The 25,282-nt window shown below is 47.0% G+C and overlaps 1 protein-coding gene across 5 annotated transcripts in view; it reads left to right on the top strand.

The window, feature by feature from the left end:
• Window positions 1-5,821, top strand: part of ARHGEF12 (Rho guanine nucleotide exchange factor 12) — a 129,332-nt gene extending 123,511 nt beyond the window's left edge. For all 5 annotated transcript variants that reach the window (XM_084783594.1, XM_084783592.1, XM_084783593.1 and 2 more), the window contains 2 exons: window positions 1,399-1,468; window positions 2,068-5,821. In XM_084783594.1, the coding sequence (XP_084639720.1) occupies window positions 1,399-1,468; window positions 2,068-2,078 (81 nt within the window). In that variant the 3' untranslated portion in view covers window positions 2,079-5,821. The remainder of the gene's footprint in view (window positions 1-1,398; window positions 1,469-2,067) is intronic.
• The last annotated feature ends 19,461 nt before the right edge of the window (window positions 5,822-25,282 follow it).

Raw genomic sequence — 25,282 nt, 5'->3', positions numbered from 1 at the left:
ACTGATTATGTGTAACTCATAGTGTTGGCAGTTTCCCAGAGGCCATGACAGGTGGAAGTGGATTCCAGTGGCTTTTGTTACCCTGGTGGAACTTTGGAAATTAGTAGTGAAAGGCATCACTGTGGTGGTTTTTTTTTTTTTTTTTTTGGTTTTTCGAGACAGGGTCTCTCTGTGTTAGCCTTGGCTGTCCTGGACTCACTTTGTAGACCAGGCTGGCCTCGAACTCACAGCGATCCACCCGCCTCTGCCTCCCGAGTGCTGGGATTAAAGGCGTGCGCCACCACGCCCGGCTCACTGTGGTGGTTTTTATGAAAGGACTCTTTGTTTATTTGGGGTTGTTTTTGTTTGTTTTGCCTTTTTCAAGGTAGGGTTTCTCTGTGTAGCCTTTGGCTGTCCTGTCCTGTCCTGTCCTGTCCTGTCCTGTCCTGTCCTGTCCTGTCCTGTCCTGGCAATCCCTCTGTAGACCAGGCTGGCCTCAAACTCACAGCACTCCACCTGCCTTTGCCTCCTAAGTGCTAGGACCAAAGGTATGCGTCACCACGCCTGGCTGAAAATAAGTTATTTTCATACAATCTGTTTTGGTCATGGTCCCTTTTCCCTTAACTTCTCCCGTATCCTCCCCACTCACTACCCATCCAACTCCGTGCCCCTCTCTCTTTCCCTCCCTCTCCCTCTCCCTTTCTCTCTCTTCCTCCCTCTCCCTCCCTCTCCCTCTCTATCTCTCTAAAACAAACAGGCAAATTAAAAAAACAAATCAACCAGAATAAAGCAAAACAGTAACAACAAAACAGGTATACACAAACTGACACACACATCAACACAAAGGGAAACAATAATGTACAAGTAAAAGAACAGTAAGGTAAACACACTGACCCGGGGAAGACACAGCTGCTAGAGCCCACACTTTTTTCATGACATCATTTAGTTGGGAGACATAGTGTTCTTAGTGCAAGACTTGCCTCCCTTAGTTTTTCTTTCAGCTCCTCATGATAGATTTTCCTTTCCTTTCCTTTCCTTTCCTTTCCTTTCCTTTCCTTTCCTTTCCTTTCCTTTCCTTTCCTCTTCTTTTTTTTCATTTAATTTCACATATTGTCATTATGTGGCTAGCAAGGCAGAGTGTCTGGGAAGCCTCTGTGCTCATCTTTCACATGATGAGGGCCCGTTTCCTAGTGACGACTGCCAGGGGAGATCCCCTTTACTTGTTTCTCCAGTGTTTTACGTGGAAAGCTTTCCCCTTCAGAGGGAATGTGCCTCCTTCCGAGCCAGCAGCATCTTCCGGGCTCAGTGGTAATGGTGACATTTGGGGCCATGCACTTAGAACAGAGAATATCTCCATTTCTGTTTTCAACTAAATTTATTTTTCTGTGTCATCCCCATGGAACGTCATTGATGTCACAGAAGGTGGAGGAAAGCTATGCCCTTCTTTGCCAAAGGCTGGCTGGCTCAGCCCTCCCTGACAAGCTCTCAGGTACGTGGCATGGTGCGTTCATCCTGTCTAACAGTACACTGGATAAGTGATTTATTAACCTTCCACATGAAAACCTGTGACTCCATTTCTTTCCTGTCCTTAAAAACTGCTTCTTTCTAAGCATCATGTATCAAGTCTGCTGACTCTGCCCTTCCTGCTCTCAGAAGAGCTGTGGTTGTCAGTCCCTGTGCCAGCCGCTTCTCCCTCTCCAGCTTTTCCAAGCTGAAGGCAGAGTGGAGGGAAGCTGGTAACCCATAAATCGAATAGAGCCTGTGCCGCTGCTGCTGCTGCTGCTGCTGCTGCTGCTGCTGCTGCTGCTGCTCCTCTTCCTCCTCCTCCTCCTCCTCCTCCTCCCACCCTCCTCCCTCGGGAGGAGCCTTGCCATACTTTGTGCTCTGCTGACACCAAGGCTAATGACGCCCCCTGGCTGCAGCTAAGCCTGTGTTCAGTGTGCCGGCTCAAGCACTTTGGCTTATGGAGTTTGAAGTTAACGTTTTCTGATTTAAAAGTGAGCAAGACTGCCTGCAGGCCGCATACATGTTCTTTGCAATGTTCATTTGCTCTTAATTGAGTTTCCGCATTATCTTCATTCTTCTCAGATAAAAGTTAGAGCCTCGAGTCCTGGAGGTGACTGCAGGTTGTTGGAGTTTGAGTGTCGGCCCTGTATCAACCACATCCCTGCTCCAGTGTGGACACAGAGAGAGTGTGACAGAGGATCTGCCTGGAACCGCCTGGGCCCAGCCACATCCCAGGGTGCCCCATGTGGGACTAGTTCTTCAGTCTGGCAGCTGCCTGAGTCTGTCCGGGAGGGGGATGCCAGCTCTCTCACTCTCTCTCCTCACTACCAGAAATGCATTTTGATTCAGAATAAAAACCAAATGTATAGAGCTTTGGCTGTAGGACATGAAATTGTATGTAGGTAAGAAAAAGAGAAAAATCAGATGTATTTATTTGACTTCATTCCGTATTTGAAAGCACACTTTAATTTTTACTTTGCCTTGTTTTGTTTTAATTGAGTAGTGAGAGTTTTTAGCCCTTTGTATTTAGCACACCCAAGAACCAATTGTTCCTGAAGCCAAGGTCAGATGGTGAGTGGAGACAGACACTGCAGAAGAGGAGAGAGGAGCACCCAGCCTCACTAACCTGTAACCCAGCCCTTCTGTGCAGAAGGCTGCCTTTCCGAGCATCATCTCAGAGATGCTGCATGACTCCTATGAGTGGATGACATGAGCTGTGTGTTGCCTGGGTGCTCAAGAGCAAGTGGACCTCCTCCCACCCCACGGCGAGCATCTCTTACCGGGCTCCACCCCAGTTAACAGGAATCCTCAGCACACTAAGCCGCAGGCACTTGAAAATGGGTGTATTTCCTTTGTTGTTGTCTTTTCTATTGATAGTTGGGATTTGGGAGAGAAGAAAACAAATTTTTATTTTCTTGATTATAAATTTGTTATTCTTGGTATTGTTGCATTTGTATAATTATGCGTTGACTGGCACTTGTATGAAATGTCCCCTGCAGAGTGAGCAGGAAATAGGAACAAAGAAATGGAATGCTTCAGTGGTGGTGGGGGTGCTGTGAGGGGTGGGGTGGGGTGGGAGAAGAGTCTTGAGAAGGTTTTCGAAACTGAATCACTACTGAGTTGAACCATGGCTGTCACTTGCCACGGGTACTGCTGATTATAAGGCCAGTAAAAAAATGAGTACCTGGGCGTTTGACTCTAATGTTTTGCACTGATGGTGCCAAAGGGCTCTGAGTCACCTGCGGAGCGAGGGAGGGCAGAGGAAGGCAGGAAGGAAACTGCTTTCTCTGACCTCAAGGCCACAGGCAGCCCTGTCTTCAGAGCACCAGGACTGGCTTTGGGAACAGGGACAGAGGTGACCATTGCAGCCAGCAAGGTGCTGATAATAGCTGCAGTATGGGCAACACCTATTGGCAGGGGGTAAGCAAGTCAGAACAGTGCCCCAGAACTCCTTAATTCTTTGCCTTCTGGGTTTTTGTTTTGGTGTTTTTTTTTGTTTGTTTGTTTGTTTTTGTGCATTTGGTAAATATTTCTTGGAGTGTTCTGTTAAAAAATTATTTGTCAAATTTAAATTCTGTTACTAAACAAGGAGTTCACATGTAACTCACATGTTGCAGGAGGGCCCTGTGAACTCTGGGGGCAGCCAGGATGTAATTTTATCCTCCCCTAACGCCCCTCACACACGAAGGAAACTCTTTGCCTCCAAGGATGGTCCCCTAGCTGCTTTTATGAACACCCCTACAACTTAACAAGCTCATCTGTCTGGGCCCAGATCCTATCTCTGCCCTTGAGAACTCCTCTAAGTTTTTAGGTCAATCCACTTGGATCCCTGTACCTCATCTATTAATGGGAATTGTATTTTGAGTCTTAGGTCAAGCATAACCCAGAATGGGCTTTGAAATTTTGAAGTAGAGCCTAATATGTAAGTGAGGTTTGGGATAAGGAACTCCCTGTATCTCTTAGGAGAAGCAAGTAGAGACCAGATGGTTACGTTGTCTTCCAGGCAGCCTTTTACACTACACCGTCTGGGTGGCTTATCAGGACAAAACCCAGACAGCAGTGTTCTGGCTTCAGACACTGATGGTCCTTCCATGGTTCCCTAGCACAGCTCGGCCTGAACTCTGTTCTTCTTGTTTGCTTCCCTTTCCCTGAGTCTTAGCCTGTCAGAGTACAGCAGGGCTAACTGGAAAGGTACTTTGGCATTGCTCCAGTACTTCCATATAAATGCATATCATTACATGTTCAGATGAAATCTCAAAATGAAACAAATTCTGAAAAGCAAAAATAAACCACTTTTGGAGAGTTTGGGTTTTTTTTTTGTTTTGTTTTGTTTTTTTTTTAATCTTACCAGCCTTACTTCTTGCCTGTGCCCTCCCTCTCTGGCCTCCCGTGCCTTCCATTTCATTTTGGCTATTAAAACCACACCCACTTGACTTTGACACTACATCTCCCTTCCATGGCGGTGACAGCAGGTAACCCTCCTGTTCTGGGACGAGGTGGTCATTGTCTTAGTTCTCTCGAAGATAAATGACGAGAAGGTGCAGTATGTTTCAGCCCTGAAGAGCACTAAGCAAGCGAGGGGCCTCAGCATCTTCTGCAAAGCCAGAAAGCCATGTGCGCCGTGGGTGCAGCCCGTGACGCTGCTCGCTCGCTCTCATGAGCTTAGTGGCTCTTTTGTCACTAAGTGGTAGATTACATGTGGAGTGTCTCCTTCTCCTAGGAGAAACCTAATCAAGCCAAACCAGCAAACCCTCCAAGTACTGTAATTTAAAGGATGGCTTTGGCCTTCACCATGTATAGTTCAAAGCAGCTAACTGGACTGCTGGAGTTCAGCTGCTTTCTCAGCCTAAATTGTAGCTATTTATTGTATCACATGCAAAGTTATTTCTTGAGTGTTTTTGCCTTTGTTTTCCCCCAACAACTTGTAATGACCTCTAGAAAGAACAAACCTCCCTTATAGAAAATATTTTGTTTCTTTGTCTTTTGGGGAGGGAGGAAGAGAGAAGTCCTTTTTGTCTGACTTTTAGAAGCAGAAGACTCTCAGTCTGCTTCCTGTGACGCAGTCGTTCACTCTACACTCTGTCCCCTGGCTCTGGCAACAGACTCCGCCTAGGCAGCCTCTCTCCTGCAGCTGGTACGGGGTGGGGTTTGGAGCCACTTGCTCTGTATGTCCTTCCCTCCATGTTGCAGAAGGCACCATAGGACCTTAAACTACAAAGTTAGTGAGGGAGACCTCGCAAAAGCTCATTTTGTAGATCATGGTTTCTTTTTTTATTTTGACATTTCAGCCCCATTTAGCGCGATTTGTAAACTTGTTCTTTCTTTTTCTTGTTCTGCCTGTTTACCTTCCCCACGGGCACTGAGGGTTTGGATAATACATTGATCAGGAAAAAGGGGCCTTCTAGAAACCAGTCCCTCCCAGCCATTTCCAGGTGCCACCCGCTAAGCAGACATACTACAGCATGGTGACCGTAGCGTGCACACTGTTGCTTGTTGTTAATGAGCCTCTCTCTTCCCACTAGGACGTCTCACTTTTCTCGTTCACCACACAATCATGTACTCTTTAACAGAAATTGCTTTTAAGAGAAATCTGGAACTGTCTTTTAAAAAAAAACTTATTAATAATCATGTATTTTTACTGATCACCTTTTGAAATGCCTAAAAGACTTTATTGCTCTAATTATCCAGATGCACCTTTGTAAAAAGCTCTTTTATGAATTAGCTGATAAGGCTGTATGTTTCTGGAACAAAGTATTGGGTCATCTAAAACTTTCTGTTTTCTGGGGTCTGGGAAAATAGAAAATAAGAGTTCAAATATTAAATAAGCTTAAAAGAACCGAGTATGTGCCTTTTTATTTGTATGTATTCCTATTAATTGGTCTTCTGGGTGTTGTTTTCCAGGCAGGGTCTCATCCGAGGCTGGCCTCGAGCTTCTCTCTGCCTCTCTCTCCCTATTGCTGAGAGTATAGGTATTCTCCACCACACCTGCCTAACAAGTTATTTTAAAGAAATTGAGTCAACTCAAACTCCCTGGCAGCGACTCTCGTGTCCTTCCTGCTGCCTGTGGCATCTTTACTGCTGAGACTGGTCTTGTGGTCACTGTGAGGTATGAACCTCCGCAGCTGACTTCCCCGGTAATGAGGCAGCCATGTCCCTAGTTTTTAAAGCAATGGTGAACTGGGCCTAGCAGCACATACTTTTGATACCAGTGCTCTAGTCCTGGCACTTGGGAAGCTGAATTCCTAGCCAGACAGGGCTACATAGTAGGACCCTGTGCTTTTTGGTTTAAACTGAGATACTTTTTTTTTTTTTTTGTATATTGCATTGCTTAAAAAAAAACTTGGTATAGCACATACATTTTGCTGTTTTCACCATTTTTAAGTGTTAAGATTCATGTGCCTGCTTTTGTGACATACTTAGAGAAAGTGGTTTACTGCTGCCTAGGTGAAAAGATGATGTCTTCTGTCATTCCTGTCCAGTGCTGCCTCTCTCAGGAAGAGTGTTTTGATTGTTTATGGATGCCGTTCATCTGGAAGGCTGACTGGCTTTGGTACTTCCTGTATTTTGAAGTGTAGGTGTAATTCCATTCATCCTTGGGATAGTAGTTTAATTTTCAAGCGTTCTGGAATGGATTGGTTGGGAAGCCTATTAAGATGCTTAACAGCAGCAGGGCAGAGGTGGTGCACTCCTTTAACCCCAGCACTGGGGAGGCAGAGGCAGGTGGATTGCTGAGAGTTCGAGGCCAGCCTGGTCTTCAAAGCGAATCCAGGATAGCCAAGGCTACACAGAAACGCTGTCTCGAAAAACAAAAACAACAACAAAATGATTAGTATTTTGGAACATATTTTAGGTAAACCTTTTAGAAATTCAGAAGATTCTCCCAAGGTAACTGTACTCTAAGCCCTGTTAGAAATCTGCTCCTCTGGGGCTGGAGAGATGGCCCAGTTTAAGAACATGTCCTGCCTTGCCAGGGGCTGGAGTTCGGTTCCTACAAACCTAGCTTCCTACCATCTGTAACTCCTGCTCCAGGGGATCTGATGTCCTCTTCTTGTCTTCACGGGCACCTACACACACACATTCTTGTCCTGGTCATTTTAAGAAACGAACTGTTGACTCCCTGACGTAGCCAAGAGGTATGTACGTAGGCCACATCATGCCTCCAGGATTCACTCTACCCCTTCTTCGTCCTTGTCTAGTGACCGTGACTGGGCTGCCTTCTGGGTTTCCATTTTTCTTAACGTAGATTTAACTGCCTACAGGGTGTTGAGTCAAAAGCCAATTTACTATACACCCAAAGATGATCCTTACCAGGGAAGGTAACAAACTACATAAAGGTATTAAAATTTCACACAGACCTCTCCATAAGGAAAGACAAGTGACAGAATTACCAAATTCCATTTGTGTGACCTTGTGCAGGTTTTTGAGACTCCACATTAAACTCATATCCAGTAAACAAACCTAAAGCAAACAAAAACACCTTGAAAGACAATAGACTATAATCAGATCAGGCACACACGCGCACACGTGTGCACACACACAAACACACACATGATCACACAACGGCTGGGCTGGGAGGATGGCTTGGATTAAGCAATTGCTGACCAAGTATGAAGACCAAAGTTTGGCTTCTGAGAACCCACATCCATGATGACATGTAGGCTAGCAGCCTACTTACAATTCCAGCCTCGGGCAGAGGTGGTATTTTGTAGTGAGACTAGCTGGATCACAGCTCTGGGTTTGATTGAGAGGGACTAGCTGGATCACAGCTCTGGGTTTGATTGAGAGCCCCTGTGGCAGGAGATTAGGTAGAGGAATGATTGAAGATAATTCCACCATCAAGCTCCACTTGCAGTGCACACATTCTTGATCCAACACACACAGGAGACTGGAGAAAGGAGACCATGGTGGCCTCCCAGTCATATTTTGTATGACTTTTTAAAAATGTGTGTGTGTGTGTTCATATGTGCAGTGCATATGTGTGTGTGTGTGGACACCAGAGAACAGCCTCAGGTGTCATAAACTCTGTCCATCTCCTTTGGGACATTCTATCTCCAGCCCAGAACTGCAGACTGGTTGGCCATTGAGCCCTAGTGACCCTCCTGTCCCCAGGCTGGGATCACAAGTGTGTACCAGCCCAAGGGCTCTTATGCCCCGGAATGTAGTTCTTATACTTAGTAATGGGCTTCCTTTTATAAGTGAATTTTAGAGTTTATTGATGGAAATAAAATATACACACATAACTGGAAAAGGTAATTATAGTTAAATATAAGCCTACAGGGTGATTTTATTTTTAAAAACCCAGTTTATACCAAGTATCGTGACACATACCGTTAATCTCAGCACTAGAGGGAAAGAGGCAGGTGAATCTGTAGGTTCAATGCCAGCCGGGTCTACATAGTGAGTTTCAGGACAAGCAGGAGTTGCATAGACCCTGTCTCAAAGAAACAAAAATTTTAAAGGTAATAAAATATAGTTTCTGGGGACTGGGGTGATGACTCAGTTGGTTAAATGGTAGCCTCACAAACACAAGGCCCAGAGTGAAGTCCCAGGTGCTCATGTGGAAGGCAGGAGAGTGGAGGAGGAGCTAGCTGTCCCGTCAGCTGAGGAGGGACAGTGATGGCCTGTCTCCATTCCGGCTCTGTCCTCAACAACGGCCTTTTTGAAATGGGGTTCTCAAAGAATACAAGTCCCCAGAGTATGAGCTGGCTGGATTGATGAGTAGGCCATGTGCTACCATAATGGTGGTTCTAGCCTAGAGAATAAGTCCCAGGGAACTTTCCAGTCATCATATATTTACAAACTAACAGCTCAAGAGAAAAGAGGTAGGATGGTTAAAAAAAAAAAAAAAAAAAAAACATGGAGGCTAATGCTTGCTCCCCGTGGGGGTATTTGCTTTCTAATGGGATTAGGTGGGAGAAGGTTCTGGATCTTTAAACATGAGTTATGATTAACTTACATGCTTAACTTTTTCCTTCATCTCTCTCCAAAGATACCTTGGGCGGAATGGCAATGAAAGCCAGGCCGACCTAGGAAGTGGAAATAAGCGTCTTGTTATCCGGAGCCAGAATAGCTGGCTAGCAGTGACTTAAAGAGGCCATTGATTCATTGGCTAGCTTACTCCCAGCTTTGTTCTGGAAACCAAGGGCTTGCTGAGTGTTTGATGATAGCCTGAAGAAGGAAAAAGAAACACAGGCCTCAGGATCTGTATAGTGTTTGTTACCAGGCTCTGTGATCTTTTTCTTTCCTGCTGTCTGCTGTTCCCGTTGCTGTATTTCCAGTGTAACCAGGTCATTTTGCTGCATGTCCCCTACAGTAAATACCTGCGTGCACTTCCTCTACTCTCCAGTCTGCTAGACATGTGACTACCCATCTGGCTCCAAAAGACCCAGCCTTCACCATGTCCCTTGCCTGCCCAAGCGCCTACACAGACCCCTGTGCTTACTGCCCTAGAGAGAATAAACCGCTCAGTCTCTGAGACACGTTCCTAATTCATTTCGCCAGCTTTATTCCCCTCCATGCCTCACTGTGACCTCTTCTGAGGGAGCCCAGTCTCCTCCCTGTCTCCTCGGCCTGGTGCTCTAGGTCCCACTGGGGCCTCTCCCTAAGCCTGAGTGCACTCATTTCTCTCTAGCGGTCCAGGTCCTGCTCACACTTGGCGTTTCCTGCCACTACCCGTTCCTGTCCTCTGTACCCGAGACTTCCTTGTGTCTCATCTGACACCCTCATCTTAGTAATATTATCTTTTTTTTTTTTGTAGAGGACTCAGACACAAAAATGAAAAATATCAGTTCCCCCTTACTGAGTATAAATTGTTTTAGGTGCTGTACACTTGACCAATACCACCTGCCCTCTTCACATGGAGGCAAATGCATGCCACCTTTTTCACAGAGAAGGCTACAAAATCTGGTAGTAATTATGAGGCACCCCTTAATGGAAGCAGGGTTCAAAAATTTGCTTTTGTTGTTGACTGTAGAAATAGCTTTTTGCTTAAAAGTGATTATATAGTCAGCTAAGCATTAGTGCACTGCACCTGAAATGTCAGCACCCCAATGACTGTGGCAGAAGGGTCATATGAGTGTGTGTGGCTAGCCTGAGCCACACAGAGATACCCTGCCTGAAACAACAACAACAACTACTGAAGTGTTTGCAAATCAAGTGTCCTGCAAGGCTGGGCAGGTGGCTCAGGGGGTAAAGTGCTTGTTGCTCTAGCACGAGGACCTGAGTTCGGATCCCCGGCACCCATGGGAAGCTAGACACGGTGACACACAAGATCCTAGTGCTGGGGGTTACGGGGCAGGCAGATCCGAGTGTCTCAGCTGAAATGGTGAGCCCCAGGTCCGCTGAGTCAACTTGTCTCAAAACAAAGCGGAGAGGCTTGTGAGACAGCACAGCAGACACGACACATGTACTCAACCTGGTGACCTTGGCTCAGTCCTTCACGGTCGTTTTCTGGTCTGTCCACCATGGGATGTGTATGCTCACAAACACAACAGTAATGAGAGTAAAAGACAAGAAAAAGATTCAGAGTAGAGAGCAATAGAGGATGCCGGGGGTATATAGATATGCAGACCAGCACACACCTGTATATGTCAGAGACTTGTGCATGTGTGTGCATGTGTGCAGACACACACACACACACACACACACACACACACACACACATACACCATAGCCCAGAAAGTTCATCATTTAAAAGTGTGAAGTTCAGTGGTCTTTGTCTAGTCTCATTTTTCCATTTTATTTTACCTCTATCTGCTGAGAGATTCTATAAAAGCACTTGCAACCTGAACTTCTGTGAGTACCAGGCTCCAGGCGTGACTCCAGCTGGAATGTGTGGACCGATTGTCACTCAGATCTAGAGCTGCTGCTGCCTCTTCAGCTTTCTGGTGGACATACTGAAACTGTTTCAACACTGCCCGCCGAACTTCAAGATGGCCGTAACTGAACCGTGTCTACCCTCAAGGACTTTCTCCCCACCACTTTTCCCTCGTCTACCGCAAGCTCCACTTCTTGGGTTTTCAAGTTAGTTTCAGCCCCTTCCTCGCCTCCATGCGGTGTAAACCTCTGTGTCGATGCCTGTGCTGCCTGTTAGACCACTTTCCATTTCATCACTTTGCCGAGTTTAAAGCTCTGGTTTAGATGTCACAGTAACCTTCCACGGGGCGCCTCTTTCCTCTCCTCTCTGGTCTGAACTACTCAGCAGGAGCTGGCTGCTCAGTTGGCTCTCCTAAGGTCTAGCTGTGCCGTTCCCAAGATCAGATGCCTGGGATGAACTTGTCGGGATGTCTACTCAATTGCAGGGGTAGAGAGCTGCCAGTGAGGGGGCAGCAGTATGGCAGGAGAGTGATACAGGCTTGTAAGACTGTGTGTGTGTTAGTGTTTGTACATGTGTGTGTATGCATGTGTGAGAAGGTATGTATGAGAGTATGTGTGTGTGCGCTTGTGGGAGTGTGTGTGTGACTGTGTGTGTGTGTGTGTGTGTGTGTGTGTGTGTGTGTGTGTGTGTGCGCGGGTGTGCTTGTTTTAGTGTTAAGTTGGAGCCAGGTTCAGTGGCATATGTCTGCAGGCACAGCTATTCTGGAAGGCTGAGGCAAGAGGATTACTTGAGTCGAGAAGTTTGAGAAACAGCCTGGGCGGGATAGTGAGTGGGATTCAGCTTAAAGAAACAAAGAAATAAACAAAACCAAGCAAACACTGCCAGTTCCGAGAGCCATTATTCAGTGACATAACACTTGTTTGTCGCATATGAAACCCCAGGTTCAACTCCAGCATGAGGGAAAAAAAAAATCTGGAGGAAAGAGACTATTTTCCTGTCCCTACACCCAAGTGGCACTCACTGCTCCATCTGTCACCTGTGACACCGAGGCTGCTGAAACTGCAAGGGCATGTCGCACTCACACAGCCGGCCACTCTGTTGTCTCAAGGCCTGCAGCTGTGTGAAGATCCTGGGTTTTGGACACCAGTGAATCCTGACTTTGCCACTTCCTAACACTTGTGGAGTGGGGGCAGGGGCATTAACCTCACTAAGATTCAGCTGAGTCATCTGCACGGAGGGGAGGCGTTAAAGGCACCACCCCACCTTGCAGGCTGTGCTCTGGAGCTTCAGCAGCCACTGGATAAATGGTGGCAACTAGTGCTCTGTTATTTCTTACCTACTCCTCCTACCTTTTGAGAGCTCAAATATGCCCATTTCCTTAATGGCCCGAGAGCCTCCCAAGTCTATTGCTCCAAGGTGAGGAGCGAGGGTGACAACGGAATTGGAGTAAGCTATGAAAATGTACGACTTCTTTTGCTTTTTAAGAATCTCGTTAAGATCTATTGATAGAGTTCAGTTAGCCAGTGGCTTTGTTTTTTTTTTTTCCTTCAAAAGGTGGGCACGCCGTGTGGCAAGAGATCCAGGGTGGTTTTGGATCTGGACAGACACGTGACGACGGCCAGGTCCCGGAACCTTGGGAGCTTCCCCTCCCCAACCAAGACCCAGTGTTACTGAGGGAGTCAAGGGCAGCTTTGCTCAGCAATGGGCAGCTGTGCGTGAGCCTTCCTGCACATCTCCATGGCCGTTAGGAACTGGAAGGTAGAAAAACAATCCAGTTTGTAAAATGGGAAAGTAGCAAGGAGTTGTTTCCTCCGTCATCCTAACCTCCTGCATCTCTTCCTTGCTTTGGCTATGATGAGACAAACGCTGTGAACTGACATGGTACCAGAAGCCCAGACAGGAGACAATTTATTTAGGTTCAGTCATCTAGAAGATTCCATAACCTTTTATAAGCCATTTGTTATATTATGTGTCTATTGCGATCCTGGTGTTGGCTGAAGATGTGTCTTGTATTGCTTCATAAAACACTGTAATAAACCCCGTGGAAGCAGCCCTCCGTAGCTTAGCACAAAGGGCACCCCCTCCCACCTTGCACTCGGAGTTCCCCACTCCCCACCCAGACTCACTCCCTGCCGGCCAGCCACAAATCACCAGTGCAACTTCCATAGAAATCAAACCCCTTCCCTCTCCCAGCCTGCTTTGTCTCGCTGGTCTGTCTGCTTCCAGATGTCAGCTGGGTGAAATATTTCTCCTAATCAATGTTTTAACCTTCTTGTTGGTATTTATCCAACTCCGTTGAATATATTGTATTACACTGAGCTGCACGGACAGGAGAGTAAATCTGAATTTTTCCCTCTGTTCTCTGGAGACATCATATTATTTCCTATTAGCTGAGGTTATTGCTTTGCCAGGGTATTAACGAGCGGTTTCTCTACTGGAAACTGCGTTGCTTCCTTCCTCCTTCAGCCCTCAAACAAAGAGTTTTGAATTAGCATGGAAAGCGAGCTTAATTTCTGGATGCATCTCTCTTGTCTTGGAGTCTGCTGGTAATTTGGTGTTTCTGTCTGCCCATTCCCTCAGATCCTGCCTCTGATAATGTGGCTAAGACCCCACCCCCACCCCCACTCTGTGGCTTTTCTTTTACTCTAAATTATTTCAGATCCAGTGTACTATATTTTCATTATTTAGATTCAAGCTATAATTAAGGGAAAGGCTGAACAAAAAGCCCTTTTCCTGGTTTCTGTCACCATGGTGTTGGTGAGACACACCATTCGGCAGGCATTTCCATATCTGGTTAGACGCAGGGCGGGGGGGTGGGGGGGTGTCTTTCATAATGACCCAGAGGAAGGGACCTTCATGTGTAGTCCAGATGGGTGACAGTGGCTTGTCTACCCTACGTTGTGGTAAATGAAACGCTAAAGCTATTGTAACAGAAGCACTTCATCTATTTTTATTATTTAGCATTTATTAAATGCCAATTGTATGCTCTGCTAAACACAGCGTGGTTCTGTCTGGACTTAGTTACTAAGTTCTTTTGTTTTGTTTTGCTTTGCTTTGTTTTGTTTTTCGAGACATGGTTTCTCTGTGTAGCCGTGACTGTCCTGGACTCACTTTGTAGACCAGGCTGGCCTTGAACCCACAGCTATCCACCTGCCTCTGCTTCCTGAGTGAGCGCTGGGATTAAAGGCATGTGCCATCACCGCCTGGCTTTAGTGTGAGTTCTTGAAAAACACCAAAAAACATGGGCGATATACATCATCCTGGAGATTCTTTTCCAAGTATTTTTCTCTTAAGTTATCAAGATGCAATCCTGCCTATGGGGTGGGTAGCTCCAAAGTCAGGCACAGACATAAAGTAAAGCACAAATGAAGAAAGCTGTGATAGAGTGCCACTGAACGTTTTGTGTTACACTGATAGAGTTTCAGTTTGTTTGGGTCTCATTATGTCTTTTTGTGCCTCAAAGATGGTCTTGATCTTTTTATGTGGCACCAGGTGAAGATGGAGACCTGGCTCAGTCTCAAGAAGAGGGCCAGGAACCTTAAGGCTGAGTTGGGTTTTAGATCATTTCAGCAGTACAGCTGGGATCCATGTAGCGCAGTGCATGCTGGGTTGGCAGCTGGTTGTTGAGCGGAACTGACTTACAAGCAGACCATTCTCATCTAAAGGCAGAAGATGCCGCTACAAGGCTCGTAAAATGCTAAATGGGATACTTCCATACCGTGGAGATAGATGGGGCCCAAACATGGCGGTGTCTGTGGAAGCACTTCATAAATTGCGCAGTGCTGTGGTTTCTAGAAGTCAGATTGTCCCAGTCAGGGTTGCTATTGCTCTGATCATGAACAAAGCCAAGTTGGAGAGGAAAGGGTTTAATCCACTTCCACTTCCACTTCCACACTGTAGTCCTTCACGGAAGGAAGTCAGGACAGGAACTCAAGCAGGGCAGGAACCTGGAGGCAGGAGCTGATGCAGAGGCCGTGGAGGGGTGCCGCTTACTGGCTTGCTCCCTGTGGCTTGCCAAGCGTGCTTTCTTCCAGAACCCAGGACTGCAGCAGCCCAGGAAAGCACCACCCACAATGGGCTGGACCCTCCTACATCAATCACTGATTAAGAAAATGTCCTACAGGCTTGCCTACAGCCTAGTTTTATGGAGGCATTTTCTTAATTGAGGCTCCCTCCTTTCTGATGACTTTAGCTTGTGTCAAGTCGACACACAACTAGCCAGCGCAGAGATGGAGCCCAGAGATGGATTTTGTGCCTACAATAATGACCACTGAAAAACCCTTATCTGAGAGCTGCTCCTCTCCTGTCTGGATCCTCCTTGTGTGAACCAACTAGGCTGAGTGCTGGGCACTGGACGCAGGGTCTGACATGCCAAGCACATGCTCTACCACTGGGTGATGCTGTCTTCTGGTATGGTCTGCTTTTATTAATATTTTTATATGTTTACCCCCTCATTGCTCTCTTGTTTCCTTCTCCCTGATTTATCCAAGCTCTTTTTTTCCCTCCCTGATTTATTTAGACCATTTTTTTCCTCTCCTCAGAAGTCCTTTCTTTCATGTGTGTGCATGTGCATGTTTGCATATATGTGTCTGTGTGCATATGTGTGTGAAGGCCAAAGGTTGATGTAGAGCGTATTCCTTCATTTCTCTTGTCTCTTACTGGTGGGGATTTTCACTAAACCTGGGGATCAGCAATTTGTTTAGTCTAGCCAGCTTGCTCCAGACATATCTCTCTCTCTCTCTCTCTCTCTCTCTCTCTCTCTCTCTCTCTCTCTCTCTCTCGGCATCTGGAATTACAGGCGCTCACCACTGTATGTAGCAGCATTTCCATGGGTGTTCACGACCCCAACTCCAGCCCTCATAGTTGCACATGAAGTGATTGTGTCTCTGTACTCCTGTGCATGATTGGTCTTTTGGAGTTTTATCCCTGCTCTTACTGAGCAAGATGCAGGGCAGAGGCTGAAGATGAACATTTGTGGGTTCCAGCAAGGCAATGCTCCTGCTTTTCTGTCAACTCAGACTTCTAGAGCCAGCTGGGCATACAGAGGCCCTACCATCTTGCTAGGGTGTCCTCAGGACCAAGTAGAGTGCCAGGCACCTGAAAGCTGCTGATTGTTCACTGAATTCCAATGCAGGTTGCAAGCACAGTCCAGTGGTGATCTGCCTGTGCAGTAAACTCCCCTCCCTTCAGCCATTTCTTTCTCCAACTACACTATAAAACATGTCTCACCTCACTACTGGACTAGGAAACTTAGGAGAACTTTCTGTTTTGACTGTTAAATTTGTGTAGATATTTTTGCCTTATATATAGCTATTTTTGCTCTTATTTTTCAGGTCAGTTTTTAGGTTTTTTTTTCCCACACCCAGTTTGTAAAAAAAAAAATCATTTTATTTTTAAATTATGTGTAAATGGGTCTATGTGTAGGTTTGCATGCATAACCTACAGAGGCCAGAAGAGGGCAGCAGATCTTCCTGGAGCTAGAGTCATGGTGGTTGTTGAGCTGCCTGATGATGTGGTTCTGGGAATTGAACTTGGACCTTTGCAGGAGAAGGAAGTGCTTCTGAGCTCTTACTAGCTGAACCATCTTTTCAGGCCACCAAGCAAATACTTAATACAACCATACAGTGGGCTTAGCAGTTGAAAAGCAATGTGTGCCATCCAAAGTCCGAGGACAGCTGGGATTCATCTGTCTTACAAGAACAAAGTATTATTATGTGCACTGAGATTCACTCAAAAGCTCAATGCTTAGTGATTGAAGACCATTGTCCCTCTAGCAGGAGACTTAATCTGACTCAACAAAGGCAGTAGATAAGGCTTGCTGAGATACCATGTTCATTTTTATCCCATCTGCAGTGGTCATTCCTCAGTGTATTCACGAGGGTGTTGTTAGGTGTCCTTTTATTTTGTATTAATTCATTCATCTATTGTATGTATGTATGTATGTGTGTGTGTGTGTGTGTGTGTGTGTGAGCATGCATGCAGGGGTCAGAGGTCATCAGAGTAATGAGAGACAGGTTCGATGTGGCTAGCGTTATCGTCTCGCCAGCAAGAACGACGCTGCACACACACACAGGATCCTTCTGCAGTAAAGCTTTAATGCATCTTGAGAGGGAGAGCATAAGCTTACAGCAAGTAAAATGGAGACCCCAAACAGCAGAAACCCATCCCTTATATAGGAAACTGTCCTCCGCTTAGGATGTGTCAGTCCCTGATTGGCTGTTGCTTATCGGGCGAGATGACGCCACGGGAGAGGCAGAGCACAACAAGTGGAAAATCCCTTCGCACATGCACAGATTAGTTGTTTGTCAGCATGGGACACAGGATGTCAGCGCCATCTTGTAATGGCGAATGTGAGCGCGGCCTCTCACAGTTCTCACACTGAACTTGGGGCTTGCTGATTTGGCTAGCTCCATTTGGCCAACAAGCCCAAGGATCTGACCATCTCCATCTCCCCAGTGCCAACTGCAGCCAAATTTTATTTTGGGCACGGGTTCTAGGAAGCTAACTTTAGGTCCTCCTCATGTTTACAGGTCAAGCGCTTTACTGACTGAGCCATTTCCCCAGCCCTGTGAAGCGTCATTTAAAAAACAAACATCGGTCTTAATTTAGAACTGTCGCCCTCTTTTGAGGATGTGTGATCTTTCTCAACAAGGCCATTAATGCCATTTTCCCGGTAACACTTGAGTTTGTCAATACTATTGCTTTGGTCAATAGAGCACTTAGGTAAATTATTGCATTCTTGAGTATTGAGCATCTTCACTGTACTTGAGAAAAAGTCCCTGTGTATCTAAAAAACAAGGTCCAAATACACAAGCACGTTGCTGCCGGGTGGTGTTTGGGAGAAAGGGATGTTGGGAATGTAAGGCAGGGCAGTGGGAAAGTTGTCGTTGTTGTATTTAACTTTCAACAAGAAGTTTCATATTCCCCAAAGATTCCTATTCCCTTTAGTCCTGAGCCAAGCAGGGACCGGCAGTTCAAGAGGTCAGAGGTGGGAGATGCCTCCTCAGCCTCCCAGCCCACTGCAATGCCCTGTTCCTCAGGCAGGCCTGGCAGATGGCCATCCATCTGCTTGTATACTCCCAGTGCTGGGGAGCTCATTATCTTCCTAGGCAACTCATAAATTCCTTCTTATTAGAGCTAAAATCAGCCCCTCTTTGGCTTTGATTTATTGGTCCTGGTTTGGAGCAGGATAGGGAAGCTCTTAAATATTTGAATGCGGCCTTGGTCTTTTCCAAATTTAGGTAATTAAATTCTTTGCAAATGGAGATTTTTTTTTTCCTTTTTGGAGGCCTGGACTCTGGAAGAGCAAAGAGTGGGGATGATTTCATGCTTGACTCCATAACCCCCAACTCAAGCTTTTGCTGCAAGCCCGGCTAGCTGGTGAGGCATTCCAAAGCCGGGCACTGCCCACGACCCACCAGTCCAGGGGGCCTTCGTTTAGCTCGGACGAATAGGAATGTGGCCTGTGTAAACAGAATCCTGCTACCCTTTTCCTCTAGCTCTTCTCGTTTCATCAGGGTGTTGCGCCAGATTATGTTTTCTGAAAGCAGAAGGCACGCCTAGTGTTTCTTTTGATTCCCTAGAGTGCGTAATACCTTACCTGGCAGATAGGAGGAGCTCAGTGAACGACGGCTCTATTGAGCTGACCAAAAGGCCTGGCCAGCATCCTGTTGACATACACAAGCATGTGGGAAAATGTACACGCTGACATATAGAGACCCATACATACATGGACACATACATACAATTCATACATATGCACACATACAAAAATATACATACAGACACTGTTGGTTTTTGAGATAGTGTCTCATGGCCTTGAACTTCAGATCCCCCTTCGTCTACCTCCCAAGTCATTGGGATTATAGATAAATACCACCATGCCTGATTTCTGCAGTGCTGGGGATCAAATCCAGGCCTTGGTGCACGTTAGACAAAGCATTCTACCAAGTGAGCTATCTCTCTAGCCCTGTGTGCGCAGTTAAAACTAACAAACCTTCACATAAGCTCCCAGCAGCCCTGTGTCACTTCCAGATGCTTCACACGAAGACTGGGGGTACCATCCAGACAAAACTGTATCCTTCGCAAGGTCAAGATGCCTACTTATATCACTATATCACCAGGATATTGCTCCCTAGTAATAAAGGAAATGCCCTCTTCTTATTTTTTACATCCCAGGGCAGCTCATTGCATGGAGATGACAGACCCTTTGCTCATGTTGACAAGCTTTGCTCCTGGATAGTACATGTTGCCCAGCTCCTCATCTTCTTACCTCCTGGCCTTGGCCAAGTGGGTAGTTTGTCCTCTCACTCTTGGGGGTGGAGAGAGAAGACAACAGCAGGTCTGGGAGATGAAGTTCATAGTTTGCCCCATCTGGGCTAAGAGCATCACCCTTTCTCGCTGTGACCGTAGCCCAGCTCCCTGTAGGCTTCCTTCCTGAGGCCAAAGTCAGGCAGTGTGAGACTCAGCCCAACTTTGTCACTTCCTTCCTGGGGGTTTTATTTCTCTACTGTGGCAGAATGGCTAGCCAAGTGGAACCAAAGGAGGAGGGATACCGCATCAGAAGAGGCTGCTGTGACAGAGGACTCTTCTGATGGTGGGGACTAGACGGATGCTAGCATCCTTGTCCCAGCCCAGCCCGGTTGTGGAGTGGACCTCCAGCCACACAGATGGCTGAGTTTTAGCTTGTAGTACTATAAGCTAAGGACCCTCAGCCACAGCTATTGGATCCCATAACTACCAGACCCTTCCCCCATCCTTGTCCAGCCTCCCAACCTAGACCATGATAATGTGTTTTATGACTTTTCTTGGGTAGATGTAAGCAAATATTTATTCACCCCAGAGAGACTCAAGAAATGATTCTGCCCAAATCTAGCTTAGTGACCCAGTGAGTTTGTTAGGGGCACTCATGCAAGCACGGGTGACACAAAGACAGAGAGGCATCACCCCAATTCCCACCCCAGGAGTGCTTAACTCATAAAACTGCATCCCCAGAGCTTGGTAAACAGCATGAGGCCAGCGTGTCCTATCGGAATCTCCTCTCCACAGCAATTGTTATGCTAATCCAGGGCAGGGTGCATGAAACTTTTACATTTTTGGAGCTTCCTCAGTCTTTAAGCTTATATTTCCTGAGCCTTTTACATCTTGCTTGTTTTCCCGAGCCTTTGCAAGGAAGCACCCAAACACCGTGCACCTGAGCCAGCTGCACGCAGAACACAGCACAGCAAACACCTGAAGCCCCAGCTGCAGTGCCCTGTGGCCAACTCCACAGAGCAACCTTTGGATCTGCCCTGGTTCTGCTTTGCTTCTGATCCTAACAAGAGGTTAACTTTTAAACAATCTTAAAAAAAAAAAATACGGTTTTATTATTTTTTTCAATTACGTGTATAGACATGCAACTGAAGATGCCCAAGGAGGCCAGAGGGTTCCGATGGCCCCGGAACTGCTCCACGTCAGTGATTTTTTTTTGTGAGCTGCTTGACGTGAATCGAACTGGGGTCCTCTGGAAGAGCAGTATGCAGTCTGAACTGCTGAGCAGCCCAAGAAGAACTGGCGGCTGCAGCAGTCTCTCTCATTTGCTGAGTAGGAGGTGGAGAGAGAGCCGTGTCTGATGGGGATAAGTCAGGGCCTCACACTGGGGACCCGAGCAGGGCTGCAGAGCTGGGACACTTGGACACCTATAGAGGGCAATCTGGATTCTCATTTTTATTTCCGTGTGAGCAGCAATCTTTATTCCCAGACTAATGAAATGAAGATAAGAGGTGTGTGTGGGGGAGGTAGCTGTGTTCTAATACAGCCATCAGGAGAGTATAAGACCCCCAGCACGGTGGTCTTAACGTGGAGACCCCCACCAAGAACCAGCGAGACCAAGGTTTCGGTTGCAACACGCAAGAGGCTTTATTGCAGGGGGACGGGTACCCGGGCGTCTCAGTCTCTGGAGAGGCTGGCGCGCCGAGCGAGTCTTTTGGGGGCCTTTTATAGGGATTTTAGCGGGAAGCGCGGGTACAGAAGCGAGAAGCATAGTTACAGGGCTCTGATTGGTAAATTTAAATGAGACGAGGTTATGGCCCGGTCATCAGATGGGCTCTAGGAACAGGGGAGTTTACTCGTTCTCTGGGCCAGGTGGCCGACCATAAATATCTTGTTTGACAAGGACAAACTGTTTCTGTTATCTCGGCATGCTTTTATCTTTCTTCTCTGGGCCCCAGGCCTCATCTTATCCCGGGAACCTATTATTCTAGTCTTGCCTTGCAAGATAGCGTTACTGCTGCTATGCTTGCTATGGCGGGTGCACAGGGGAGGGGGTCTTACAGAGAGAAGCTTTTTAACACTCCACAGAGCCTTTGCAGCCAGGTCTGCTGAGCAAGGTTGTGGCATAAGGCTTGGGAACTACGTGTGTTCACCTCACATACCACATGCATTTGTTCTTTGCCAGTACAGTCTGTCATGTCATTGGCCAAAGGCACTGTTTGGTCCAGGCTTTTAAAGCTTGACTAAGAACCAAAGACTATTTCTTCATCTAACACCAGTTCTGTCTACAAACTAGTTTTGTTAGACATGGTCCTTTACCGATGAGCCATGTCTCCCTCCAACAGGTGGCAGGAAGAACACAGGATTTCTTTCGACCTGGGATTTGAAAGATGAGCCCTGATAGGGTCAGTGAATTACACCACAATATGCATGTAACAGGGAAGCTCTCACTTCCTTCAACCTCAGGGTTCTTTAGGGTGAGCAACTTTGCAGAGACATCAAATGTAGCCAGCACCCATCGTGTCATGGTTGATGCCCCCGAGCCACCCTTAATCTGTGCAGCTTATACACTCTCTGTGGACTTGTGACAAACCTTCATGGGGGCCTTGGGGAAAGAAACCGTGGTTATACTAGATAGATGTAGGAATTTTGAGTCAGATTCAGAGTTTTGCTGGGGCATCTGGTAGCCCAAGCTTACCGGGCAAAGAACAGGTAACAAGTTGTGCTGAGCAACTCTCCAGAGATGGCTGACAATGGCCAACAGCCAGCACCCATCCGTTATTGGATGGCCCCAGGCAAAGGTGACAGCAGCCAGAAACAGACATAAAGAGCTTCAGTAGCAAGAAAAAGACCCAAGACCTCGGGTACAAACCATCCTGTTGTGTGAGCTTTTGACAGCCTTGAAATGGTTCCCTAGAGCATTTGTGTTGTGAAAGGGGTTGGAGCCCCTGACGCAATTGGAGACTTTTTTTTTTAAAGGTTTATTTATTTATTATGTATATAGCGTTTTGCCTGCATGTACACCTGCATGCCAGAAGAGGGCACTAGATCTCATTATGGATGGCTGTGAGGCACCATGTAGTTGTTGAAAATTGAACTCAGGACCACTGGAAGAGCAGCCAGAGCTCTTAACCTCTGAGCCATCTCCCCAACCCCAATTGGAAACTTTTTTTTTTTTTAGGTTTGGCTTTCTGTCTGTTCTGTCTGCCAGGTTTGGCAGCTATCTTCTGATTGGTTCTATTCTATTCCTCATTTGCATACTACATAGCCAACCAATCAGGACCCACCTTAGTCTTTATAACTCAGGTGCCTGGGTTGTCTGTTGTCAAGTCTGTGGTGGGAAAAGATAGGTGCCCTTAAGATTGGCTAGAGACAGACCCCTTCAGGACTCCTTCTCTAGGGACTGACCTGACCTACTGTTTCCTCTGTCTAAGATCTGTCACTCCCGAGACCTGCTCTCCACACAATTGGTCTCCAGAGGACCGCTCTCATTTGGCATCCCAAGGCTTGCTGGAGCCTAGATCTGTAACTGTTTCTGGCAACCTCTTGGTTGGTATTGGGCCATCACCAAGGAGTTTGAACCTGTCACTCCCATGTGTTTACACTCTTTATCCTATTCCAGTGGCTACGTCCCTGTGAATCCCTCCTTGCTTGTTCAATCTTTGCTGTCTGCCTATGTCATTCTTAGAGCGGGGGTGGGGTGGGGGTGGGGGGACGGGGGACAGGGAGGGGCAAGACAGGAGCCCAGTGGGAGACAGGAGAGCCCACTGTCTCCCATCGAAGGCAAAATATTCTGCTTCATGGCTACAACTGAGGCAAACTACAGAGGAGGGAGAGGTTCAAATATGACGATAGGAGAACAAGTTCACAGGCTATTAGAGCAGACACAAAACAAATAAGTGAGCACGAACCCTAACGAGTACAAGAGTAGATCGCATGAAAAATTAGTTCTGCCGGGAAGGGATTAGATAGGAAAGTCGGGGAAGCTTCCAGCAAGGGACGGGTTCCCAAAAGATTTGAATGGTAAAAATGTACTTGTGGGGCTGGTAAGATGGCAACTTCACACGTACACACACACACACACACACACACACACACACACACACACACACACTCGCTGCCCACATGCACTTGTGTATCTATGTGGAATTCCAGGCAGAACTCAGTGTGCTAAGGTTCAGTGGCATACAATGAGGCGAGCAGAGTCACTGTTGTTTTGTTTGGGGACAGAGCATCATGTAGTACAGAATTTGAACTCAAATTTGGCTGTGTAGCCAAGAATGATTTCGGACTGCTCTTCTTTCCTCGGCTTACCAAGTGGGATGGCAGGCCTGAGGTACTATGCCATTTATGGGTTACTAGGGACTGAGACAAGGACTCTGACGGCAGAGCGGTACCTCCAGCTCAAAGCACTTTGGTCCCCACGAGAGAGTGGCAGGTGATGTATGGACAAGTTACTTGGTGGCCCGGGGTTCTCAGTCGGCCCCATTTTGGTAGGCAGGTCATCAGTAATGTGTGTTGAACCTTCACGGGCCCTTCTGGAATTCAGGTAGTTCAGAGCAAGCACTTCTTTTTGTGGCTCTACCCGAGGCCAATACAGAGAGAAGAGCTAAAAATAAACACAGGAGAACAAACCTGTGCAGGCTCCAGCAACCAGCGAACTTGGATCCAGCAGCTAATCATGATGGCCAGGTACACAGAGTCCTGTCTGTCTAGCCCAGCATGGGCACTGGCTCTGAGTGATGCTTCAGGCGAGCAGGGCCCCGTTTCCCATCTCCTCTGCTTTCCCGGTCAAGATGTGAACGCAGCTCTTGTTCTCTGATCTCTCCCTGCTCTCCAGAGGTGATCTGGGATGAGTGGCCCCACGTCTACAAGTTACCCTGTGGGCGGCTGAAGTTGGACAAGTGGTGCCGGCTATGAGAAACATAGATGGAATCATGTATTGGGCACCTCATTTCCTTGGCTAACCACAGGGCATGGGCAGGGGCGGGAGACAGGAGGCTAGAGAAGAGCCAAGGGAAGGCTACAGGTGGGCTTCTGTGGTACTGGTTTGCAGGGTCTCCTTGCTTCTAGGGGCAGAGTCTTAAAGAAGACAACCCACCCTCTCAGGAAGTGCAGAGACTGGGCTTTTCACAAAGCCACAGCTAAGGTTACCTTTAAGCCACCAAGGGATGTGCCAAGGACCCATGCCTCACGCCTTCCTTGGCTCTTAGAGATGAGCTTCCAAAGAGTAAGAAGAGATGTTTCTCATTCGAGGATTTTCCTTTCCCGACTCTCAAGCCTCTATGGTTGTGCCGATGTTGAATTCCTCCAGTAGACCAAGAGCCATGCATGCCACTTTGACGTCACCAGATGGCACCCAGTCACCTACCCCTGGTTTTAGAGAGGGAACTGGAAACGAAGGGATTGTGACGTGGCTTATCTTGGTCATGTGGATGCCTCTCACTGCTGTCAGCCCAGGGCTGTCCTGTCACCACCCAAACGAGTTCTAGCATTCCAAGGCAGGGAAAAGCACTGCATTCACCTCAGCATGGGAATGGCCCACTTGCAAGCGGATGTGAAAGCGTTTGAAAATGATACTTGAAGCCGGGCGGTGGTGGCACACGCCTTTGATCCCAGCACTCGGGAGGCAGAGGCAGGCGGATCTCTTGAGTTCCAGGCAAGCCTGGTCTACAAAGTGAGTCCAGGACAGCCAGGGCTGTTATACAAAAAACAAAACAAAACAAAACAAAAACAAAAAACAACAACAACAACAAAACTCTGTCTCGATAAACCAAAAAAAAAAAAAAAAAAAAAGGAAAGAAAATGAAAATGACACTTGTATGCATTGCATGGTGTACTTTTAACATACACAAGTGCTTAAAAAAATACTGAACTGGAGAAATGGAGATCTATCTAATATGGAACCGCCTGTCTAATATGGCGGGTCCTATGCCAAAAGAGCACAGGCATCGGCAGTGTCAACAAACGTCCTGCAGTCTGTGTATTGCCCTTCCAGGCCCAAGAACCAACCAAATATGTCTAGAACAATTCCTTCACAGAGACCTTAGGGTATGCAGGTGGTTGGGTGTGAGGGCAGAGGGTAGAAGACAGAGAAGCTGGTGTAGATGACTTCCGGGTTTGTCCAAGGCTGAGACTCTGGGTTTAAAGTGAGGAGAGAACAGGCTTGTGGAAGTCACGTGCCCCTCCTAGTTCCAGGTCCTCTCTTTTTCCAGCCTCCTTTTGTAGGCT

Source organism: Acomys minous (assembly GCF_964271855.1).
Source record: "Acomys minous genome assembly, chromosome: 5".
Classification (NCBI taxonomy): domain Eukaryota; kingdom Metazoa; phylum Chordata; class Mammalia; order Rodentia; family Muridae; genus Acomys; species Acomys minous.
The sequence above is the reverse complement of the archived record's forward strand: the minus strand, read 5'-3'. Positions and strand labels throughout refer to the sequence as shown.